The 22170-nt window shown below is 43.3% G+C and overlaps 3 protein-coding genes across 3 annotated transcripts; all 3 read left to right on the top strand.

Annotated features, from left to right (window-relative positions):
* Positions 1-16098: 16098 nt before the first annotated feature.
* Positions 16099-16764, top strand: LOC135427726 (uncharacterized). The gene has a single exon (XM_064681325.1). The coding sequence runs from the start codon at positions 16099-16101 to the stop codon at positions 16762-16764; it is 666 nt and encodes a 221-aa protein (XP_064537395.1).
* Positions 16765-16933: 169 nt separating this feature from the next.
* Positions 16934-21344, top strand: LOC135427727 (uncharacterized). Its single transcript, XM_064681326.1, has 2 exons — positions 16934-16975; positions 20835-21344. The coding sequence occupies exon 2, from the start codon at positions 20966-20968 to the stop codon at positions 21296-21298; it is 333 nt and encodes a 110-aa protein (XP_064537396.1). The 5' UTR covers positions 16934-16975; positions 20835-20965; the 3' UTR covers positions 21299-21344.
* LOC135427725 (uncharacterized) lies at positions 17176-20918 on the top strand. Its single transcript, XM_064681324.1, has 4 exons — positions 17176-18034; positions 18093-19203; positions 19510-20740; positions 20835-20918. Exons 1-4 carry the CDS (start codon positions 17176-17178, stop codon positions 20916-20918), a joined length of 3285 nt encoding a protein of 1094 aa, XP_064537394.1.
* Positions 21345-22170: the final 826 nt, after the last annotated feature.

Below are 22170 nucleotides of genomic sequence, written 5' to 3'. Positions count from 1 at the left end.
GGAAGCATCCTCAAAGGACTCCAGCAGTCGATCACAGCACTTAATGCCGCGGTCGCAACTATCCTCGTCAGCATCAAGGAGCTGAAGGACGCGCAAGGTCCTCCACAGCTCGGTCTTACCACTCACCGCAAATAATGGCTGCTCAGATGCGCCTCGGATCGTGGAACGCTCGCAGCATCATACAAAATGCAAACGAGCTTAAACTATTTCTGAGAAAACAAGAAATAGACATCATGCTTGTCTCAGAAACGCACCTACACGCTGGCCTGTACTTCGCCATGGAGGGATATGCTTGCTACCGTGCGGATCACCCAGCAGGTCGAGCCAGAGAAGGGGCTGCTGTGCTTGTCAAGCAGGACTTGGTGCACTACCAACTACAACAGATGACCTCCAGCACCACACAGATGGCTGCTATTATGGTGGGGACTCCTTTGGGTGAAATACCCGTAGCTGCAATATATCTACCACCAAATCTATCCTGGAGCCGAGCTGGATTCGATTCTCTCCTTGATCAGCTTGGTCATAAATTCATCGTTAGAGGCGACTTCAATGCCAAACACAGGCTGTGGGGAAGCTACAGAGCTGACAACAGAGGCATTGCGCTACATGAAGCGCTCACCAGCTGCTCAGCCCAGGTCTTGGCCACTGGGAGACCTACCCACTTCCCGTACAACAGGCAAATTACCCCTTCGTGCATTGACTTCTTTATATACAAGGCCATCCCCAACAGTGTAATATCAGTTTGTGAAGAGTATGAGCTGTCATCCGACCATCTACCACTCATTGCAACGGTCTCTACGTCTGTTCAGAGGACCCCAAAAAGCGAAGGCTTGTCACCCTTCAATCGGACATACAACGCTTCAAAACTGAACTGAATGGCATGATAGATCTAAACATGCCGATCTTGACAGCCGAGGATGCCGACGCTGCAGATCAAACCCTGCTGGATCAAGTACATACTGCGGCTGCCAACGCTGCGCCAGCACAAATGTACTCTACGCCTACAAGCCAATTTACAAGGACGCTTCCCCCCATCGTTAAAGGCCTTCTTTCCCTGAAAAAGCGACTGAGGAGGGACTACGTCCGTACCCAGGACACCAGAATCGACAGGATATATCGCCGTATCGCCAACAGGGTCAGGAAGGAGTTAACTTTACTGAGAAGTAAAGCCACAGACACCATGCTGGAGGAAGCAACGGCAGACGAGAGCTCCAAATTCGCGCTGTGGAAACTTACCAGTCGATACAAGCGGCAAGCTGCGCCAAAGTTTCCCGTTCGACATCCCGATGGCACCTGGGCCAGATCGCCAATGGACAGAGCTGAAGCCTTCGCCTGCAACCTAGAGGAGCGCTTCAAGCCGTTTGAGACCGCATCGCATGGAAGGATACAGCGAGTCGCGCAAATACTGGAAGCGCCACTCCAAATGTCACTCCCTGCATCACCAATCACCTTCCAAGTAGTGAAGCAGGAGATAAAGAGCTTAAAAAGCAACAAAGCCCCTGGGGAAGATAGGTTGGAAAACCAGACAATTAAGCTTCTGCCATACAAGGCGGTACTTTTTCTCGTCGCCATTTTTAATGCAGCTCTTCGGCTAGGTTACTTTCCAGTGGCTTGGAAGAAGGCACATATCATCATGTTGCACAAGAGCGGAAAGCCACCTAATCAAATGGAATCCTATCGCCCCATCAGCCTCCTGCCTGCCTTTGGCAAGATTCTGGAAAGGTGCATCCTAAGAAGGATCCTGGATACCCCGGAAATAAAACGCCTAATCCCGAAGTTCCAGTTTGGGTTTCGACTCAAACACGGTACCCCTGAGCAACTCCATCGGGTCACAAACTTTATTTTGGACGACTTTCACAGGAAAGAGTATGTGGTGGCAGCATACCTCGACATCCAACAAGCCTTCGACCGGGTGTGGCACGCAGGACTCCTCTCCAAGATAAAGGGCAAATTAAATCCGCAGCTCTTTAACATCATTGCAAGCTTCCTGAACGAGAGGACATTTCGAGTGGTACAGGATGGCATAGCCTCTCATACCAAACGCATAAGAGCGGGCGTTCCACAAGGTAGCGTTTTGGGTCCCACACTATACAGCCTCTTCACGCACGATATGCCCACGGAAAGTGAAATGGCCCTTGTCAGTCAGCAGGATCTCCTGGTGGCTACGTTTGCGTATGACACGGCAATCCTTGCCAAGAATAATTGCGTATACGAAGCAACGGACATACTGCAGGAATATCTGAAGCGCTTCGAAAACTGGGCTTGTAGGTGGAATATCTCAAAGAACCCTCAAAAATGTGCCACGGTCACTCACACCCTGCGCAAGGACTCCAGCCCCGGACGAGCTCTTAGAGCAAGTGCGTGACCATAAATACCTAGGGATCACACTCGACACCCGACTTACGTTCAAAAAACATGTCACCGAGGTTACCAACAGCTTGAAAAGGAAAATCAGGCGTCTGAACTGGCTGCTAAACCCAAATAACAAACTCTCGCGAAGACGCACCTAGACAAACTTCGCATCATCCAGGCTAAGACCTTACGAACAATCTCTGGAGCCGAATGGTATATTCGCACACGAGACATAGCAAAGGACCTTAAGGTTCCTATGGTAGGAGACGTTATGAACAATCAAGCAACAAGCTACCTATTTAAGCTCCGCAACCACTCTAACGTCCTGCTAAGGACGCGAACAAGAAGGAGGCTTAAAAAGTCATATCCGATAGACCTGGCCAAACGCCGCCTTTAATGAAGCAAAATAACATGTAGATAAACACACACTATGTAAATATTTAATTTAAGCTATCATTAACCAAAACACACGCTGATAAAAGTTGCTAATCAAGAGTAACAGAAGATAAGCCGTAATAAAAAGAATTTTACCACAAAAAAAAAAAAAAAAAGTGTAGTCACATATGAGCGTGACTGCATATTCGTTGCCACTTTCCGATCTAGGTAGTGGACCAATGGTGTCTACTATGACTCTGTCGAAAGCATATATTGGGGTATCAGTTAGTGTTAGGTGAGTTTTAGTGTGCGTAGTTGTTTTCTTTAATTTCATTTATTGTGCCCAAAATATGTTGCCATTCCATAATGCATTATGCAAAAATACAGCGTGTCAATTATAACATTTTTTTTTAATTTAATTGATTAATCAATCATAGACTATCTTCTTTATCAATCATTAATTTATTCTTAAACATTTTTTTTTAATTTTATCCAAGTGGTTAGCCTTACTCAAATACTTCTTTTTAATGCATTTATTAAGAAGTTTATATATTTTAAAAAATAAGCTACTTAACATTAGTATTACAATTACGATTAACAGCCTGCTTATTGGGCTTAAGTCCTGATTGTCAACTCCTACCTTATTTATGACATTCGCAGTGGAATCCACAGACTTGGTATCGATTGGACCCATATTGGTCGAAATAAAATTACTATTAAATAAAATACGTTCAAATGGAATTTCTTATATTTCGGCTGACTTACTTATTTAGTTATCAGTTATCGACATACATATATGTTCCTACCTATAACTTTCATATAGCTATGCAGGCTATACTTCTCATTGGGTAGATGTGTTTCTGCTCAATTTTACAATTTATAATAATTGGTAACATGTATTAAATTATTAAGTTTAATGCATCCGCCGTTTCTATTTCTGAGTGAGTAGCGGTGTTTAGTTTATCCTACTTAATAAAATTTTGCAGGTAGTCGAACTCAGTTTGTAGCTTCTGAGATGTCGACCATGCGGGTGTTGGCGCTTTTGAGTATAGCAGTTTTTGTTTTGATTCCATCCAGGCTTTCCATCCATTTCCATTTGGAAATATGTAGGTTTTGTAAGTATATTGTTTACAATTATTTTATTTTATTATATTGCAGGTCCTGTCACGGTCGCCCTGTATTATGTGTGTTAGATGGTTCAGTCAAATCCACTTTGTTTGGTTCGAGCGACACGTAGAGTCGTCGCTTAAGAAGTTCTTTATTGAATGTTTGTAACTTATAACAAATATATAAACAAATTTGAGCACAAGAAGTAAAATAAAGTTAAGTATTTCTTTTTGTGAAAGCTATTAAAAAATCTCGATAGCGCAACATTTTGGTGACATCGACGTGATTTTGTTGTTGTTACATTATTGCTTTACATTAAAGCAACAATCTTAAAAGATCAGCAACCTGACATTTCGTTTTGTGCGGCTTATATACATATAAGCAATTGCCGTCGCTTTGCATACTCTCCAGGTCGCTTAAAGTTAGTCAGTCATTTCAATTTATGACAGTTTGCAAACACTTCAAAATGCTCTAGCTAATTCGACACTTAGTGCAATTGATGAGTGCGGTCTTGGTATTAGGCTGAAGCAAATCGAGCGGCTTCAGGCCTCATTTGATACTTGGATGAAATTGGTAGCCAATTGCGTGAGGACTTCGACGTGTTAGCCGTTTCTATGGAAATTTCGGTTCGGAGTGAAATCGCGAAACGTGTGTCAATATTGCCCTGCTCAACATTCCGCGACCAATCTGTGCCGCCCGCGCAGACAGTTAGATCTAAGGCACCGCCGGTATTACCTTCATTAAAGTTGCCTACGTTCAGTGGTGGTTACACAGAATGGGCCGACTTTTATTCTATGTTCACAACCGTCATAGAAAATCATCCGTATTTAGCAGATATCGAAAAGCTGCAGCATCTTCGATCGTGCTGAAGGATTCAGCGCTCGACGCAATTGTATCATTGTAAATAACAAACGATAATTATGCCGTAGTACTTAATTTATTGGAGAAAAGGTTTAATAATAGACGTTTGGTTTTTCAGGCACACTTACTTAAGATATTGGGGCTCAACAAGGTGGCAGGTGGATCGGCCGTGGCGCTAAGGGAGTTGTCCGACCAATTCAACGCACATATTTGCGCGTTAAAGAGCATGGACAACACCGAACAGATCGCTGGATGCATCATTGTGCAGATTATCCTAAAAAAGCTGGACCCAACATCACAAGCCAAGTGGGAAGAAAGGCTAGAGGATTCGACGCTCATCAACTTAATTCCTTCGTGGGAGCATATGGCTACGTTTCTGAAGCAGAGATGCCGAACAATGGAAGCCGTAAATTTTGCTATGGCAAGCTATGCCCCTCGGCCAGATAAAGCTTCTCCCTGGTTGGGTAGTTTCCGGAGGCGGACCGCGTTTGGGAGGTTCTGCATTTCTTAAGGACTCATACCAGATTGTCTAGTGGCCAATATTCGGTTCATTTAGCTTTCAAGCGAAGTTTGGAATATCTTGGGACGTCATACCAACAAGCCTTTCGTCGGTTCAGACCTGAAGATTCAATATTCAAATTTTCTAAAGGAATACTAGGATCTGGGTCATATGTCGCCTGTCGCTAAAGAGTCCGTAAGACTTTATCAATAGTTTCTCCCTCATCACTGTGTCTTTAAAGAAGACAGTTCAACGACAAAGTTGCGAGTCGTTTTCGACGGCTCTGAATTTCATGTGGAAACAAATTGGACTGGCCAGCTTCTTGCTTGCCAGAAAGGCCAGAACTCGAGCTAAGAAAAAAGGTCCTTGTTGCGTCATCTCCCTTCGTTGATATGATATACAACATGGGACCCAACTCTTACTGCGGCTCGTCCAGAGAACACACCTGAGAGATTAAATCACTGCGATCGAGAAGAGCTTTTAAGCCATCCAGTTGTATCGCATCACTTAACCTTTTCTTAGATGAGTTCGTCATTCTTCAAGTTGATGGGCGCCTGAAAAAGTCTTTGCTGGATTTCGAAGATCGCCATCCAATAATTCTTCCGCGGCAACATCCCATCACAGATTCACCCATTACAAGGTTTCACAATCAGGACTTACACGCTGGTCCACGGGGACTTCTGGCTCATATTCGGTTGCAGTTTTGGCCGATTAGTGGAAGGAAGACTGTATCCAAGATGGTTGGCAATGTGTGAGATGCTTTAGTGCCAAGCCACGATTAGTAGAGCATATAATGGCTGATCTTCCCAAAGAACGTTTGACTGCTTGTCGAGCCTTTGAAGTCTCTGGCGTTGACTATTGTTGTCCATTTTTCTATAAGCTAGACGTACGTAATAAAGCTCCAGTCAAATGCTACATGGCTGTCTTCGTCTGCTTCGCGACTAAAACAGTTCACCTGGAGCTGGTCAAGGATCTGTCGACGGCTTCATTCTTGAATGCGCTCAAGAGGCTTATATCGACTCGACGAAGGCCATCTCAAATATGGTTGGATAACGAAACAACTTTGTCGGCGCCAAGAACGAGCTTCTGGAACTCAAGCGTCTTTTCATCAGTCGAAATCATATTGACTCAGTGCACAAGTTTGGCATGGCTGACTTCATTGATTGGAAGTTTATTCCCCTCTTTCGCTGCATTTGGCGGCCTTTGGGAAGCAGCAGTGAAGACAGCGAAGCATAATTTTTATCGTGCTGTCGGCTCTTGCGTTCTTAACTTCGAAGAGCTTCGCACCATAGTCTGCCACATAGCATCGATAATTAACTCCAGGCCATTGTTTCCGCTTTCAGAAGATCCAGCAGACCTAGATGTGCTCAGTCCAGCTCATTTCTTGATTGGTGGACCCAGCTCATCGTTCGTTGAGCCTGATGTGATGCACCTTCAATTCAATCGTCTGGATGGCTGGCAGCGCGTAACACACCTCCAACAACTGTTTTGGTCCCGCTGGCGTGAAGAATATTTAGCGTTGCTTCAGCAGCGCTCCAAATGGCGTACTCCGAAACCAGGCCTATGTGTCAACGACATAGTCCTCGTAAAGGATGAAAATCTGCCGCCTCTAAGGTGGCCACTGGCGAGGATCACGGAGCCAATCGTGGGAAATGATGGAGTCGTAGCCATCTTGCGCACCACAACAGGAAAGATAAGGAGAGCTGCAAAAAAGCTGTGACTACTGCCCATCAAGGACTCAGTTGAAAGCCTTTCAACGGGGGGAGAATGTCTGGCTACGCAGCCAAAACAGCTGGAGCCACCTCGCCACTGATAAGAGCAGCATTATCTTCTTATCTTGTAATACTTGCTCTGCGAAGAAACTGCTTAAATTTCGCTCCTAAGATTATTTACACTAAGCGCTCTTCGCTGTAACGATCATTTATTGCCCTAACATTAAATTTTGCGAAGGCCTCGATGCTGTGCGTCGGGTTTTAATTAAGTTCGTTCGCTTCGTGCATTTGGTACGCATCGGCCACTTGCATTATCCATAATTATTAATTTTGTCGCAATTATCGCTTCGCTAAAGTCGGCACAAACCGATTCGGGTTCGCTTGCTATTGTAAAACTATCGTTATTAAATAATAAGCACAGACCAATTCGGGTCTGCCTGCTTTTCGTAACTTATAACAAATATATAAACAAATTTGAACACAAGAAGTAAAATATATTTAATTATTTCTTTTTGTCAAAGCTATTGAAAAAGATCGATAGCGCAACAGTACTTAATATTCGACGAGTCGTTCTTATGGCAGCTATATGATATAGTATTCCGAAAATGTTGAGATTTATTGCATATATAATAGGAATAACATATCTAAATAAAAAAAAAAAGTTACTTTACAATAATCTACTTTACCACCGATTGCTCCTATGCGATTTATTTATTATAGTGGTCCGATGTTCTTCTGGGGCTATGTGAAACTTATAAATGCAATGTTTGGTCAAAGTATTTTGAAAAGCAATAACATTATTCACAAAAGGAATGCATTTTTGACCGATCTTTCCTATGGCAGCTATATGATATAGTAGTGCGATGCTAACATGATTTTTAGTACATACTAGTTCCTATTTTGATCAAAAATGTTTTATTTATAAGAACCTTTTTTCAACCGATCGTTGTAAAACCGCCAATTTGATATTTGGGGTCCGATGATTAATAGCTGTTGGCGCAGATCCGCGCATTCAGTTTAAAAATGAATTTGAAAAACATTAAGTCTAGTGTAAGTTAGGTTTAGGGCGAGTCGAGAGCGCAATAAAGCTTTATCACTCGCTTTGGAGCGAATTCGCCTCGCTTCGCCGCCTTAGCGTAATGTTTGCTTAAGTCAGTTATCGAATTATATCAAAGCGATACACATAGCAGTCTTTTAAAGCCACCACAATTTTCAATTTGTTTAAGTATATAAACTAAAATAATTTTTCATGGCGCCCCCGGGTGGACTCTTTTAAAAGATAATTGTGTGTAAAAAACAAACTCAAGTGGTTTAACTGCAAAGCTGTGGCTCGCGAGTGATTTAAAATTGAAAATAAAAATAAATTCGCGTCGGCCGAAAAAAAAAAAAGCCAAACTCTATTGGTTTGGTAGCGCTAATGAAGCCAACGCTTTCACTTCTTGGCACATTGTAAAGTAGTTGAGCATAATTAAAATTTGCATGCACTTACTAACCGCTTTGGAGATTCCGACATATAATTTAGTATTTGTTTCCCCCTTCTTGCCATCACTCGTAACCACTGTAAATTATACAGTTGTCCGAGACCAAGGGCTTGTATATAAATGCAGTACAGGCATACATATACACGTACAAAGCAAGCCAGCTGCAGCCCGTTTATTTTCGTTCCGCTTTGTGCTAAGCGGTGGCTGTGCAATTGTTTTTGTACGCATTTTTCGTTGGCGCGTTTCGGTCAAGAGACGCTCGCTCTACTACGCTTTATTGACCAGGCATATCAGTTTTTGAATTCGTTTGGCAAATTCGATTTTAATTTTAATTAATAATTATTAAATTAAATTCGAGTCAAATATGGCTACCAAGCAAAGTTTTGACGATTTAAAAAAGAATCGCAATATGTCCGTTAAAAGCAAAATGCGTTTAAATGATCAAATAATAAAGGGTAAATTAAACCTAGAGTCTACAGAGTTAGAATGTAGATTAGAATTGCTGGCCTCATATATAGATACAGCGTTAAAATATCAGACTCGAGTAGAAACTTTTGACCCAGATGATGAGTATCGTGCCGAGCTCGAATAACTTTGTATAACGACAAAGGCTGGTCTAAGGTCGGTTATCAAGACATTAAGTCTTGCAACGCCTATAGGCATGCCCGTTGCGTCTCCACGCACACGTCTACCGCAACTGGCACTTCCCAAGTTTAGTGGAAAATACTCCGAGTTTAATAATTTTATTAGCCTGTTCGAAACTCTTGTTCATAACGATCAAGCGATCCCGAGCATTGAGAAATTCAATCATCTGATCTCATGTCTCTCGGGTGAAGCTCTAGGCACTGTTAAAGCGTTTAAAGTCACAGAGGACAATTATTTAAAAGCATTGGACAGCCTAAAGAGAGTATACGACAATGAATGTCTAATATTTAATGAAAATATTTCGGCTCTCTTTAGCCTGCCAAAAATAAGGCAGCCTTCTGCGGCATCATTGAGATCAATGACTGACACTGTCTCCGCCATCTATAACTCGCTCCTGTCTATAGAAGATGACAAAAAGATTTCTAACGCGATTCTCACTCACCACGTTATGAACAAAGTTGACCCAATGACCAGACGAAAATGGGAGGATCAACTTGATTATGCAATCATTCCACTATGGAGTGATTGTGAAACAACCTTTAATCGTAGATTTTAACACCTTTCTGCTGTAGAGTCAGCCAAAGCTTCGTCCGATTGCCCGAAGCCAGATTCAAAGGCAGTTTCCAAAAACAATAATCGAGGTTCGTTTTCGTGCTCTGTGGCTAGTGGAAGAAACGATCAAGTGACCCCAAAATGCTTATATTGCGGTTACGAAGGCCATTCGATATTGAGCATATACCGCGTTATCAGTACAGCAGCGGAATGAGTTCGCTAAGGCAGCTCCTTTATGCATCAATTGCCTTCGGGAAGGGCACACTGTTCCCAAATGTAAGGCAAACAAGTGCAGAGTATGCAGTCGTTTTCATAACACACACGTTAGCGTTGAAACGATAAGTGGCGAGTTCGTTTTGGCGAGAGCTTTTCTCGACTCTGGATCACAATTTAACAATTTAACACAATTTTAATTTTGTAACAGACGAGCTAGCACAAGGATTGCAGCTGCGTAGAGAAGAGGCCAGTATCAGCTTACCTGGGTTTGCTCAATGCAATACTCAAGTAAGAAAGAAGATTCATACAGTGGTGAAGTCGCGAGTCAATTGCAATCAGCTCTAGTTAGATTTGTGGATGTTGAATACCATTTCTGGTTACCAGCCTGACCATTCGGTCAATGTCAAATTAGCTGATCCATATTTTTATAAGCCACAGAAGATCGACATGCTCATCCATCTTTGTTCTTTGAGCTTCTGTCTGTCAGTCAGATTAAATAAGGTCCGAATTGTCCGATTCTGCAAAAGACACTTTTTGGCTGGATTATATCAGGGCGTTACACGCCGTTAAGTCATGAGAAGACTCATGCTGTCAATCTGAGTTGCCAAGACTCTTATACCTCGATAGACAAAACATTGCATTTTGGTCAATGGAGGAGTTGCCTTCAGCCAAAAAGGTCCTAACTGTTGAACAGCAGCTATGTGAGAGCCACTTTCAAGATAATATGGAAATACTGCCGTCAGGTAGATTAAATGTAAGAATGCCATTTAAATCAGATCCCAATCAGCTTGGTAACTCCTTTGAGGTTGCTAAGCGTCGTTTTTTGTCGCTTGAAAGACGCTTGTCTCGAGATCCCGAGCTTAAGCGCATGTACTTGGAATTCATAGAGGAATATTTAACTTTAGGTCACATGTCTGAAATAGATGATCAGATTCCAAGTACTCCACACTACTTCATGCCGCTTCAGTGTGTTTTAAGACCACAAAGCACATCGACGAAGTTTCGCGTTGTTTTCGGCGCGTCATGTCGGACATCGTCTCAAATTGCGTTGAATGACCTTCTAATGGTTGGACCGACCATTCAAGAGGAGCTGTACTCGACTCTGCTTCGATTTCGACTCCACAAATATGCGTTGACAGCTGACATCAAAAAGATGTATAGGCAGGTCATGGTGCACGAAACGGATCGAGATTTCCAGCTCGTAGTGTGGAGAAAAAACCCATCTGACTCTTTGAGGTCCTTCAGGTTAAACACCGTAACTTACGGCACTGCGCCTGCCCCGTTTTGGCAATACGGTGTTTAACAAAGCTAAGTGAGATGAGTGAGTCATCACACCCTAAAGCTGCTGACGTTATCAGGCACGACTTTTACGTAGATGATCTACTAACTGGTGCTGCATGTGCAGAGAACCTTCAGACAATTAAGTCTGCAGTGTCGCAAATACTCAAAAGCGCAGGTTTCGAACTAACCAAATGGTTTTCGAATTCACCTCAGTTCTCCGCAACAAACGCAGCTAAGTCAATAAGATGCCTTTCAATTCAAAATTGACGATTCATTCATGGGTCTTAAAGCGACAAAACGGAACATTCTGATAATCAAGGCAAGAGCACTCGTGAGTCTTCTTCGTGAGCGACTTTGGCTAATTAACGCTCAAGAGGTCTGTCGTCAGACAGTGAGATCATGTATCCGTTGCTTTAAATGCAAACCTCGTCTGCTAACACAAATTATGGGAAATTTACCAGCAGATCCGAGCTCTCTGCCCATTTTCTATCTGTGGCTTCGATTTTTGTGGCCTAATTAGCACGGCTTTTCGAATAAGTGGAAAGTCGTACATAGCACTGTTTGTTTGATTCGCATCCAAAGTGGTTCATTTAGAACCAGTATTTGAATTATCCACTAATACATTTTTAATGGCTTTTCAAAGGTTCTTCGGCCGTCGAGTAGTCCCACAGACCATCCATTGCTACAACGCTACGAACTTCGTAGGAGCAAGTCGCCAGTTCCTGGAGTTGCGAGCTCGAATCGAGAAAGAGGCATCAAAAAGCGGATACGAATTTGCGTTCATACCGCCAAGAGCTCCGCACTTCGGGGGTTTGTGGGAGGCAGGTGTGAAGTCTGCAAAGCACCTACTCCTACGGACGGTAGGCAGCTTACTGCTAACGGCCGAGGAGCTGCAGACGACTCTTGTCGCAGTGGAGCCGTTCTCAATTCCAGGCCTCTGGGAGCAATAAGCGAGGGGACCCCGGACAAGCAGGGTCTCACCTGCTTGAATCGCTGGCGAGCTGTCTCGTTGCTCAAGCAACAGTTTTGCGGCGATGGTCAAAGGAGTATGTGCTCGGAGCAAGTGTTCAAGATATAAGTTTTTTACAATACCTTAATGTACAACCGACTTTTCATATAACAACTGGTTGATAAAGTGGTCCGCTGTTTTTAGGGGTTTGCATACACGTAAGGAGCTAAATAAAACTTATAAATTCCAATTTTGATCAACACATTATGATAACAATAAAGTTGTTCATAAAAGTACTTAATTTTCGACCGATCAAAATCCTTTGATAGCTATTTGATATAGTTGTTGTTTAGAAAATGTTGTATAGACACAAATTCCTAGTTTGATCCAGATATCTTAATAAACAAAGTTTTCTTTACAAGGACCTTATTTGCTCAACCGATAGTTCGCATGCCAACTATTTGATATAGCTCTGATATTTTTCGGATTTTGATTATTTGTAAGGAGCTAAATGAAAGTTATAAATGCAACGTATCTACAACATATTTTGAAAGACAATATCGTTGTTCAAAAAAGTAATGTATTTTCAAACTATTGTAGCTATATGTGGGTTGGGTAAATGCTGTATACCCAAATCCCACTGTGCACAACCAACAGCACAAGAATCCCTAGACATCGAGCTCGCTAAAAGATGGACGACGAATACACGACGCGTAACAACGAGTATCCAAACGGCGAGTTATCCAAAAACGACGATCAACGAGGACAGTACAAAGCCACGAGGGCAACGTACTGGACGTCGAGCAGAAGATGATTGCTCGTTACTTTGATTCGAATGCTAAGCATCCTAAGCAATACAATTTGTTAAATCAACAATACGCTTTGTTCGTAGCAGAACGCCCTCTGAATAATATTATATCTGAATTACAATATATCTTTACTTCTCAAATCACGATATTGAAGTCACATACTATTATTTTTAAACTCCCATAAAATACCATTGTAAATTGCTCACCACTAATCTATCGATTGTTATTAAGAAGTAAATCACGCATTACAAGCAGTCTAAAGGCTCCTTTGATTTTTATTAAAATTTATAAAACATAAAAGGGGCCGAAGTGGGGTGCAAACCAGCATCTCCTCAAAACATTGGTGACCCCGACGTGATTTTTATTTCTTGCTTCTCGTCTTGCCGCAAATCTTTTTTTCGTTGTTCATCGCTCTTTTGCCGCTGCAGCATAGGCACTAAACTCAAGTACAGACATATGTACATATGTATGTACATATTTCGCACACCGGCTCGAGTGCGCGCTTCTCTCTAACGATCTTATCGCGTTATTTAGCAGATCGGCTATTATAACCAAGCTGTTTGGTGCATATCAGTGCCAAGCACAACCATTTGCTTAGAAAAGAAGCCGTCGAGCAGATACCTACATACTTACATACATACATATGAATGTGAATGCAAGTGCCGCTACAATTGATCTCGATACATACACATACACAAGCCGCTGCACACATAAAACGGTAATGCGCTTCTGTTCAACGCCAACTATTAGCAATGAACGAATTCTTCAGCGCTGGTGAGATGATCAGCTTTGACGAGGCCGATCTGATGGTGCGTATAGAATCTGCGGAGAGCATGAAGGCCGAGTTTAATATCAGCCAGTCAAGGCTAGAAAAATTAGATTTGCTCGAGCTTTCAACGTACGCACGCTCAGACTTCGAGAAGGTTTACTGGAAGATCAAATCCACTCTCGCTCGTCAAATGGACGTAGTCACTAAGGGACGTATGACTGACGCCAATTCAACAACTATCCCACGCTTTGCTGAAAGTAATCACACATTTGCTCACTTGTTCAACCGTAAGTCTCGCCTACCGGAATTGCAGCTGCCCAGGTTCAGCGGCTCCTACGAGGATTGACGCTCAAGAGGTCTGTCGTCAGACAGTGAGATCATGTATCCGTTGCTTTAAATGCAAACCTCGTCTGCTAACACAAATTATGGGAAATTTACCAGCAGATCCGAGCTCTCTGCCCATTTTCTATCTGTGGCTTCGATTTTTGTGGCCTAATTAGCACGGCTTTTCGAATACGTGGAAAGTCGTACATAGCACTGTTTGTTTGATTCGCATCCAAAGTGGTTCATTTAGAACCAGTATTTGAATTATCCACTAATACATTTTTAATGGCTTTTCAAAGGTTCTTCGGCCGTCGAGTAGTCCCACAGACCATCCATTGCTACAACGCTACGAACTTCGTAGGAGCAAGTCGCCAGTTCCTGGAGTTGCGAGCTCGAATCGAGAAAGAGGCATCAAAAAGCGGATACGAATTTGCGTTCATACCGCCAAGAGCTCCGCACTTCGGGGGTTTGTGGGAGGCAGGTGTGAAGTCTGCAAAGCACCTACTCCTACGGACGGTAGGCAGCTTACTGCTAACGGCCGAGGAGCTGCAGACGACTCTTGTCGCAGTGGAGCCGTTCTCAATTCCAGGCCTCTGGGAGCAATAAGCGAGGGGACCCCGGACAAGCAGGGTCTCACCTGCTTGAATCGCTGGCGAGCTGTCTCGTTGCTCAAGCAACAGTTTTGCGGCGATGGTCAAAGGAGTATGTGCTCGGAGCAAGTGTTCAAGATATAAGTTTTTTACAATACCTTAATGTACAACCGACTTTTCATATAACAACTGGTTGATAAAGTGGTCCGCTGTTTTTAGGGGTTTGCATACACGTAAGGAGCTAAATAAAACTTATAAATTCCAATTTTGATCAACACATTATGATAACAATAAAGTTGTTCATAAAAGTACTTAATTTTCGACCGATCAAAATCCTTTGATAGCTATTTGATATAGTTGTTGTTTAGAAAATGTTGTATAGACACAAATTCCTAGTTTGATCCAGATATCTTAATAAACAAAGTTTTCTTTACAAGAACCTTATTTGCTCAACCGATAGTTCGCATGCCAACTATTTGATATAGCTCTGATATTTTTCGGATTTTGATTATTTGTAAGGAGCTAAATGAAACTTATAAATGCAACGTATCTACAACATATTTTGAAAGACAATATCGTTGTTCAAAAAAGTAATGTATTTTCAAACTATTGTAGCTATATGTGGGTTGGGTAAATGCTGTATACCCAAATCCCACTGTGCACAACCAACAGCACAAGAATCCCTAGACATCGAGCTCGCTAAAAGATGGACGACGAATACACGACGCGTAACAACGAGTATCCAAACGGCGAGTTATCCAAAAACGACGATCAACGAGGACAGTACAAAGCCACGAGGGCAACGTACTGGACGTCGAGCAGAAGATGATTGCTCGTTACTTTGATTCGAATGCTAAGCATCCTAAGCAATACAATTTGTTAAATCAACAATACGCTTTGTTCGTAGCAGAACGCCCTCTGAATAATATTATATCTGAATTACAATATATCTTTACTTCTCAAATCACGATATTGAAGTCACATACTATTATTTTTAAACTCCCATAAAATACCATTGTAAATTGCTCACCACTAATCTATCGATAGTTATTAAGAAGTAAATCACGCATTACAAGCAGTCTAAAGGCTCCTTTGATTTTTATTAAAATTTATAAAACATAAAAGGGGCCGAAGTGGGGTGCAAACCAGCATCTCCTCAAAACATTGGTGACCCCGACGTGATTTTTATTTCTTGCTTCTCGTCTTGCCGCAAATCTTTTTTTCGTTGTTCATCGCTCTTTTGCCGCTGCAGCATAGGCACTAAACTCAAGTACAGACATATGTACATATGTATGTACATATTTCGCACACCGGCTCGAGTGCGCGCTTCTCTCTAACGATCTTATCGCGTTATTTAGCAGATCGGCTATTATAACCAAGCTGTTTGGTGCATATCAGTGCCAAGCACAACCATTTGCTTAGAAAAGAAGCCGTCGAGCAGATACCTACATACTTACATACATACATATGAATGTGAATGCAAGTGCCGCTACAATTGATCTCGATACATACACATACACAAGCCGCTGCACACATAAAACGGTAATGCGCTTCTGTTCAACGCCAACTATTAGCAATGAACGAATTCTTCAGCGCTGGTGAGATGATCAGCTTTGACGAGGCCGATCTGATGGTGCGTATAGAATCTGCGGAGAGCATGAAGGCCGAGTTTAATATCAGCCAGTCAAGGCTAGAAAAATTAGATTTGCTCGAGCTTTCAACGTACGCACGCTCAGACTTCGAGAAGGTTTACTGGAAGATCAAATCCACTCTCGCTCGTCAAATGGACGTAGTCACTAAGGGACGTATGACTGACGCCAATTCAACAACTATCCCACGCTTTGCTGAAAGTAATCACACATTTGCTCACTTGTTCAACCGTAAGTCTCGCCTACCGGAATTGCAGCTGCCCAGGTTCAGCGGCTCCTACGAGGATTGGCCGGATTTGTACGCCATGTACAAGACTGTCATTGGCAGCAATGAGGACCTGAGTAAGATTGAGAAATTACAACATTTACGTGCGTGCTTGGATGGTGCTGCTCTCAACACAATCAAATCGTTAGAGCCTGTCGACGTGAATTACGACAAGGCGTTGGAGTTACTCATAAATCGTTTTGATAATAAGTTGCTACATTTTCAGGGCCACGTGCGGGCTATAGTCGGGCTGCCAGGTGTTGAAAAGGGATCAGCAGAGGCGTTGCGTGAGTTGAGTGACAAAATTAACTCGCATTCGGGCGCTTAGCACAACTGAGGAGCTGGCTGACGGATTACTCATACACATAATATCGCACAAGCTCGATCACCACACCCAGGAAAAGTGGCAGGAAGCGCTTGCAACGGATAAGCTACCCAGGTGGACGGATATGTCGGCGTTCTTAGAGAGAGGATGCCGCATGATGGAAAGCTTGAAAGGCGCTACGGCACCTACGCCTAGCCACCAGGTTACCAGAAATGTACAAAAATTGAATCGTAACACATTCATTGCATCCTCATCTAACAATTACCAGCAAAATTGTAATTTTTGCGACTCAAAAGAGCATTTTCTTGTTAAATGCCCGTTGTTTTTGAATCTGTCCCCAAGTTTGCGCCACAAGGAGGCCAAGCGATTGCATCTTTGCCTAAACTGCTTGCGCAAAGGGCATGGCTTGCAGCAATGTCGCTCAGGTCACTGCAGGCATTGTCAACAAAAACATCATTCGTTGCTGCACATGAGCCCCATCACAACTCAATCATCTGCCCTGTTACACCAAGCTTGCAGGCTGCAACCACGATCCAGCCTCACGCATCGTCTTCAAGTAATCCACCATCTTCAACTCTCGTCAGCACTGCCCTTGAATTCGCACCTGAAGCCACGAATGCCCAGCCTGTAGACTATGTGGTGCTTCCAACCGCCATCTTATATGCCAAGAGCCACTCAGGTGTATTCATACCCTGCCGTGCATTACTGGATTCTGGATCTCAACTCAACTTTATCACTGCTCGTCTAGTAAAGCAGCTCCAACTCAAAACTCATCATGCTGCCGTATCAATATCTGGTATAGGCGAATCAACCCTATCTTCTAACATGTCCACTGACATATCAGCGCAGTCACGTGATAGGAGCTTCAGCACATCATTTTCAGCAGTCGTTACTCGCGGTATAACGGATTATCAGCCCTACTTTGGGTTAGACATCTCTGGGTGGAATATCCCCAAAAACATCTCGCTCGCGGATCCAACGTTTTTCAAATCTCAAAGAATAGATTTATTACTTGGTGCCGGACTATTTTTCGATCTCATTTGCATCGGCCAAATTCGAATGGCGGATAACCTACCAACGCTCCAAAAGACCAAGCTCGGATGGATTGCGTCTGGCGGACTCTCTCGCGTACACAACAAACACACATCCCTTTCAGCCCTTTACAAGGAACCTAATCCATGGGAGGATCCACTGTCGGATATTGTAAAACGATTCTGGGAAGTCGACAATTGCTGCGGTACAACCCCTGCGCTCTCTGATGAAGACGCACTATGTGAGCAGCTATTTCTTCAAGGCTACACGCGACTAAAGTCAGGGCAGTATTCAGTTAGGCTTCCAGCAAAGCTCAGCTTCGATACGCGGAGACTCATATCAACGTGCTCTACGACGTTTCAAGTCGTTCGAAAACAAATTGGACAAAAATCACCAGCTGAAGGAGAGCTACTCTGCATTCATGCGCGAATACATCGACTTGGGCCACATGTCTTTGGCTTCCAAGCAGCAGCTTGTCCGACAATTCTATTTACCCCACCACTGCGTAGAAAAGCCAGATAGCTCAACCACCAAATTTCGCGTCGTTTTTGATGGATCAGCCAAATCCACATCAGGCGCATCTCTGAATGATCTCTTGCATACAGGCCCAGCAATTCAACCCAAATTATTCAACAATCTAATTCAGTTTCGTTTTTTAAAGGTTGCCATGTGCGGTGACATCTGTAAGATGTACCGCTGTGTCCGAATAACGCATCCAGATCAATTTCTGCAATGCATCTTATGGCGTGATCACCAAAATGAAAGCATAAGGACGTACACCCTGGATACAGTAACGTATGGAACCAAACCCGCTGCGTTTCTAGCAATTCGAGCGATGCAGCAGCTGGCCCACGACGAAGAGCCTACCTTTCCACTAGCTGCAAAGATAGTTTGTCGCGACTTCTACGTAGACGATTTAATTTCTGGAGGGGACTCTATAGAAGAAGCCATTCAGATCCGACAGCAAGTAAAACTGCTACTGGCTAAAGGTCACTTTCCAATCAGAAAGTGGTGCTCAAACGAGCCTGATGCATTAAAAGGAGAAAGCGAATCCGATTGTGAGAAGCTAATGGAGTTCAAGGATGGCACCAACATTGCAAAGACGCTTGGTTTAGCTTGGAGCCCTAGCTCTGATAGCCTGCTTTTCAACTTTGCGGAGATCGTACCCGAAGGATCAGTCACAAAGCGGAGCATGTTATCAATGATAGCGAGATTTTACGATCCGCTCGGATTGATCGCGCCCATCGTTACCAGGTTAAAGGTATTTCTCCAAGCACTGTGGAAGGAAAGGGTCAATTGGGACGAATGCCTGTCGCAGTCGCTGCACTTCGAATGGATCAAACTCATATCGCAACTCTCATTTGTCAGCAGCTTGAAATTCTCCCGTTTTGTATTGATGCCACTGGCTACGTAAGAGCTGCATGGATTTTGCGACGCCAGCACAGCCGCTTATGGTGCTTGCGTATTTGTCAGATCCGAAATGCAAGGGGTATTTTCATCACATTTGCTATGCTCTAAATCAAGGGTCGCCCCATTAAAGACGCTGACAATCCCAAAGCTTGAGCTGGCAGCTGCACTTTTATTATCAGAGCTCTTAGGAAACATTGCCAAGTGCATTCAGTTCGAATGCAGATATCATTGCTGGACCGACTCAACAGTAGCGCTTGCATGGATTCGTGAATCACCTTCAAAGTTTAACGTCTTTGTATCCAACAGGGTATCACAAATACAGGAGCGGACCAAGGGCATGACCTGGCATCATGTACCCTCTCAGCTGAACCCTGCGGACATTTTATCACGTGGATGCACACCTTTGAAACTTTTAGACTCACAGCTATGGCATAATGGACCCCCATTTATACAGGCCGCTAGCTCGACTTTGCCTCAAAACGTCGACTATCCCTTTGAGCTTCCAGAACGACGCCAGAAAGTGCTGGTACTATCAACGAAGACGGACCTATCGGCATCTTGTAAATTCAACAACACATTTGCCAAGTTACAGCGCACTTTCGCATACGTGTATCGATTTATAGCGCTAAAAAGATCTGATTCGACGAGTTCAAAAGGTCCACTCACTCCAGATGATATCAAGTGCGGAACGCATTTACTTATAAAAAACATTCAACTTACGCACTTCGCCGAAGAGTACAAAGCACTCAGCTTAAAAAGGCCGCTTCCAACAAGAAGCAAACTTCGTTCATTGTGCCCACTGTTGGACGCTGAGGGACTCTTGCGCATCGGCGGGCGCCTTCAGAACTCAAACTTGGAACATGAAGCAAAGCATCCGTTATTGTTGCCTAAACGCCAGCCAGTGACCGCAGCTATGATCACATATTATCATTTGGAATTTCTTCATGCTGGTCCGCAATTCCTTCTAGCAACACTCCGCCAGCGATACTGGCCCATCGGAGGTCTCAAGGCTGTCTCAAATATCATCAACAGGTGCGTGCGCTGCTTTCGAATGCGACCTAAACTTCTGGAGCAAGTCATGGCCCCGCTACCAGCTGAGCGTGTGCAGCCAAGTCCGACGTTTCACGTAACTGGCATCGACTTTTGCGGTCCTTTCTACGTCAAATCAGAGGTCAGGAATCGCTCACCAACGAAATGCTACATCTCAATTTTTATATGCTTTGCAACGAAAGCAACGCATTTAGAGTTGGTAGAGGACCTGTCCACGTCATCGTTTATCGCTGCCTTGAAGAGATTCATCAGCCTTCGAGGGAAACCGCATACAATATGGACAGACAACGCCACAAATTTCGAGGGTGCTCGAAATGAGCTGAAGGAACTGCGCGACCTGTTTATAAGCGATCCCCAGCGCAATGAGATTGTTCGCAACTGCGTAGCTCTGGGAATCAACTGGAAATTCATTCCGCCCCGTTCGCCACATTTTGGAGGATTGTGGGAGGCCGCTGTCAAGTCAGCAAAATATCATTTTTACCGCGTCGTTGGAAATTCTCTTCTCTCATTCCACGAATTCCGAACTCTCATCTGTCAAATATCCGCAATGCTTAACTCAAGACCGCTTTGCTCTATTACAGAAAACCCGAATGACTTGGAGATACTCACGCCTGGGCACTTCATCTGGGGCAAAGCCAATGCCACTATCGACGAGCCAGACATAACTTACCTAAGCATAGGTCGCCTCAGCCGTTGGCAGCGAATATGTCACATGCAGCAATCATTTTGGAAGAAATGGAGTACATCGTATTTGTCGTTGCTCCAAGAGCGCGGGAAATGGCGATCGTCCACGCAAAATCTTCAGGCCGGCAGCATCGTGCTGCTCAAGGAGGACAATGCACCACCACTCAGGTGGCCGCTTGGACGAGTCGACAGCGTCATCACGGGTGACGACGGCATTGTGAGAGTAGCAGTCATTCGTACACAAAATGGTCTGGTCAAGAGAGCCATTGCCAAAATCGCCGTTCTGCCAATCGAGACCACATCGGTTGAAAGCTTGTATCTTCCAACGGGGGGAGCATGTTCGCAGCAGAACGCCCTCTGAATAATATTATATCTGAATTACAATATATCTTTACTTCTCAAATCACGATATTGAAGTCACATACTATTATTTTTAAACCACCATAAAATAACATTGTAAATTGCTCACCACTAATCTAGTTATTGTTGAAAGTTCGAGAAGTAAATCACGCATTACAAGCAGTCTAAAGGCTCCTTTGATTTTTATTAAAATTTATAAAACATAAAAGGGGCCGAAGTGGGTTGCAAACCAGCATCTCCTCAAAACACACTTGTTTATAATAAACTTTTAATATAAAACCCCACATTTTGGGCGCTCGTCCGAGATTGAGCAAGTGTGAGCACGAGTGAGCAAGATTAAGCAATATTGAGCAAGATTGAACAGGAGTGAACAAAGTTGAAAACGATCTTACGTTACAACAATAATTGTGCAAAAAAAAAAAAAAAGAAACTCTTCGTATTGAGTGAGAGAGGTTTGAGCACTTGGAACTCTCTCAAACGAGCACTCTTGGCAGAATTCAGTTCAAGTGTAAGCAGTAAAGAAATTCACGAACAGCTCGCGCAGACGAAACGCAGCAACAACGAGTGTGTATTCGAATACTTTTATAGAATGAAAGACATTGCTTCTCGAGGTCAAATTGCAGATGACGCTTTCATACAGTATTTAATTGACGGAATATATGAGAGAGGTGGAAACAAATCAATATTATACGGTGCGAAAAATTTAAATCAATTCAAAGAAAAGTTGAAATGTTATACAACAATGATTGAAAAAGAGTGTCGAGTCGAAAAGGAAAAAACAAAGCGTAACGATTGCAGTGTTAAAGAAAGAGACAAAAAAGCTTTCAACGTAAGCAAAGATGCAAAAAAAGATGTGAAATGCTTTAACTGTGG

The sequence above is a fragment of the Drosophila montana genome, unplaced genomic scaffold (assembly GCF_035044405.1).
Source record: "Drosophila montana isolate Dmon_TW-CO22-7 unplaced genomic scaffold, ASM3504440v1 contig_2243_1, whole genome shotgun sequence".
Lineage (NCBI taxonomy): Eukaryota > Metazoa > Arthropoda > Insecta > Diptera > Drosophilidae > Drosophila > Drosophila montana.
This window is presented reverse-complemented; position numbering and strand designations above follow the sequence as displayed.

Excerpts from the sequence above, each read along its gene's own strand:
- LOC135427726 (XM_064681325.1), top strand. The coding sequence starts at position 16,099 with ATGAACGAATTCTTCAGCGCTGGTGAGATGATCAGCTTTGACGAGGCC.
- LOC135427725 (XM_064681324.1), top strand. The coding sequence starts at position 17,176 with ATGTCGCTCAGGTCACTGCAGGCATTGTCAACAAAAACATCATTCGTT. Across the intron at positions 18,035-18,092 it reads CTCTGATGAAGACGCACTAT|GCTTCCAGCAAAGCTCAGCT; the intron begins GTGAGCAGCTAT and ends GTATTCAGTTAG. Across the intron at positions 20,741-20,834 it reads AATATCATTTTTACCGCGTC|AAAACCCGAATGACTTGGAG; the intron begins GTTGGAAATTCT and ends GCTCTATTACAG.
- LOC135427727 (XM_064681326.1), top strand. The coding sequence starts at position 20,966 with ATGCAGCAATCATTTTGGAAGAAATGGAGTACATCGTATTTGTCGTTG.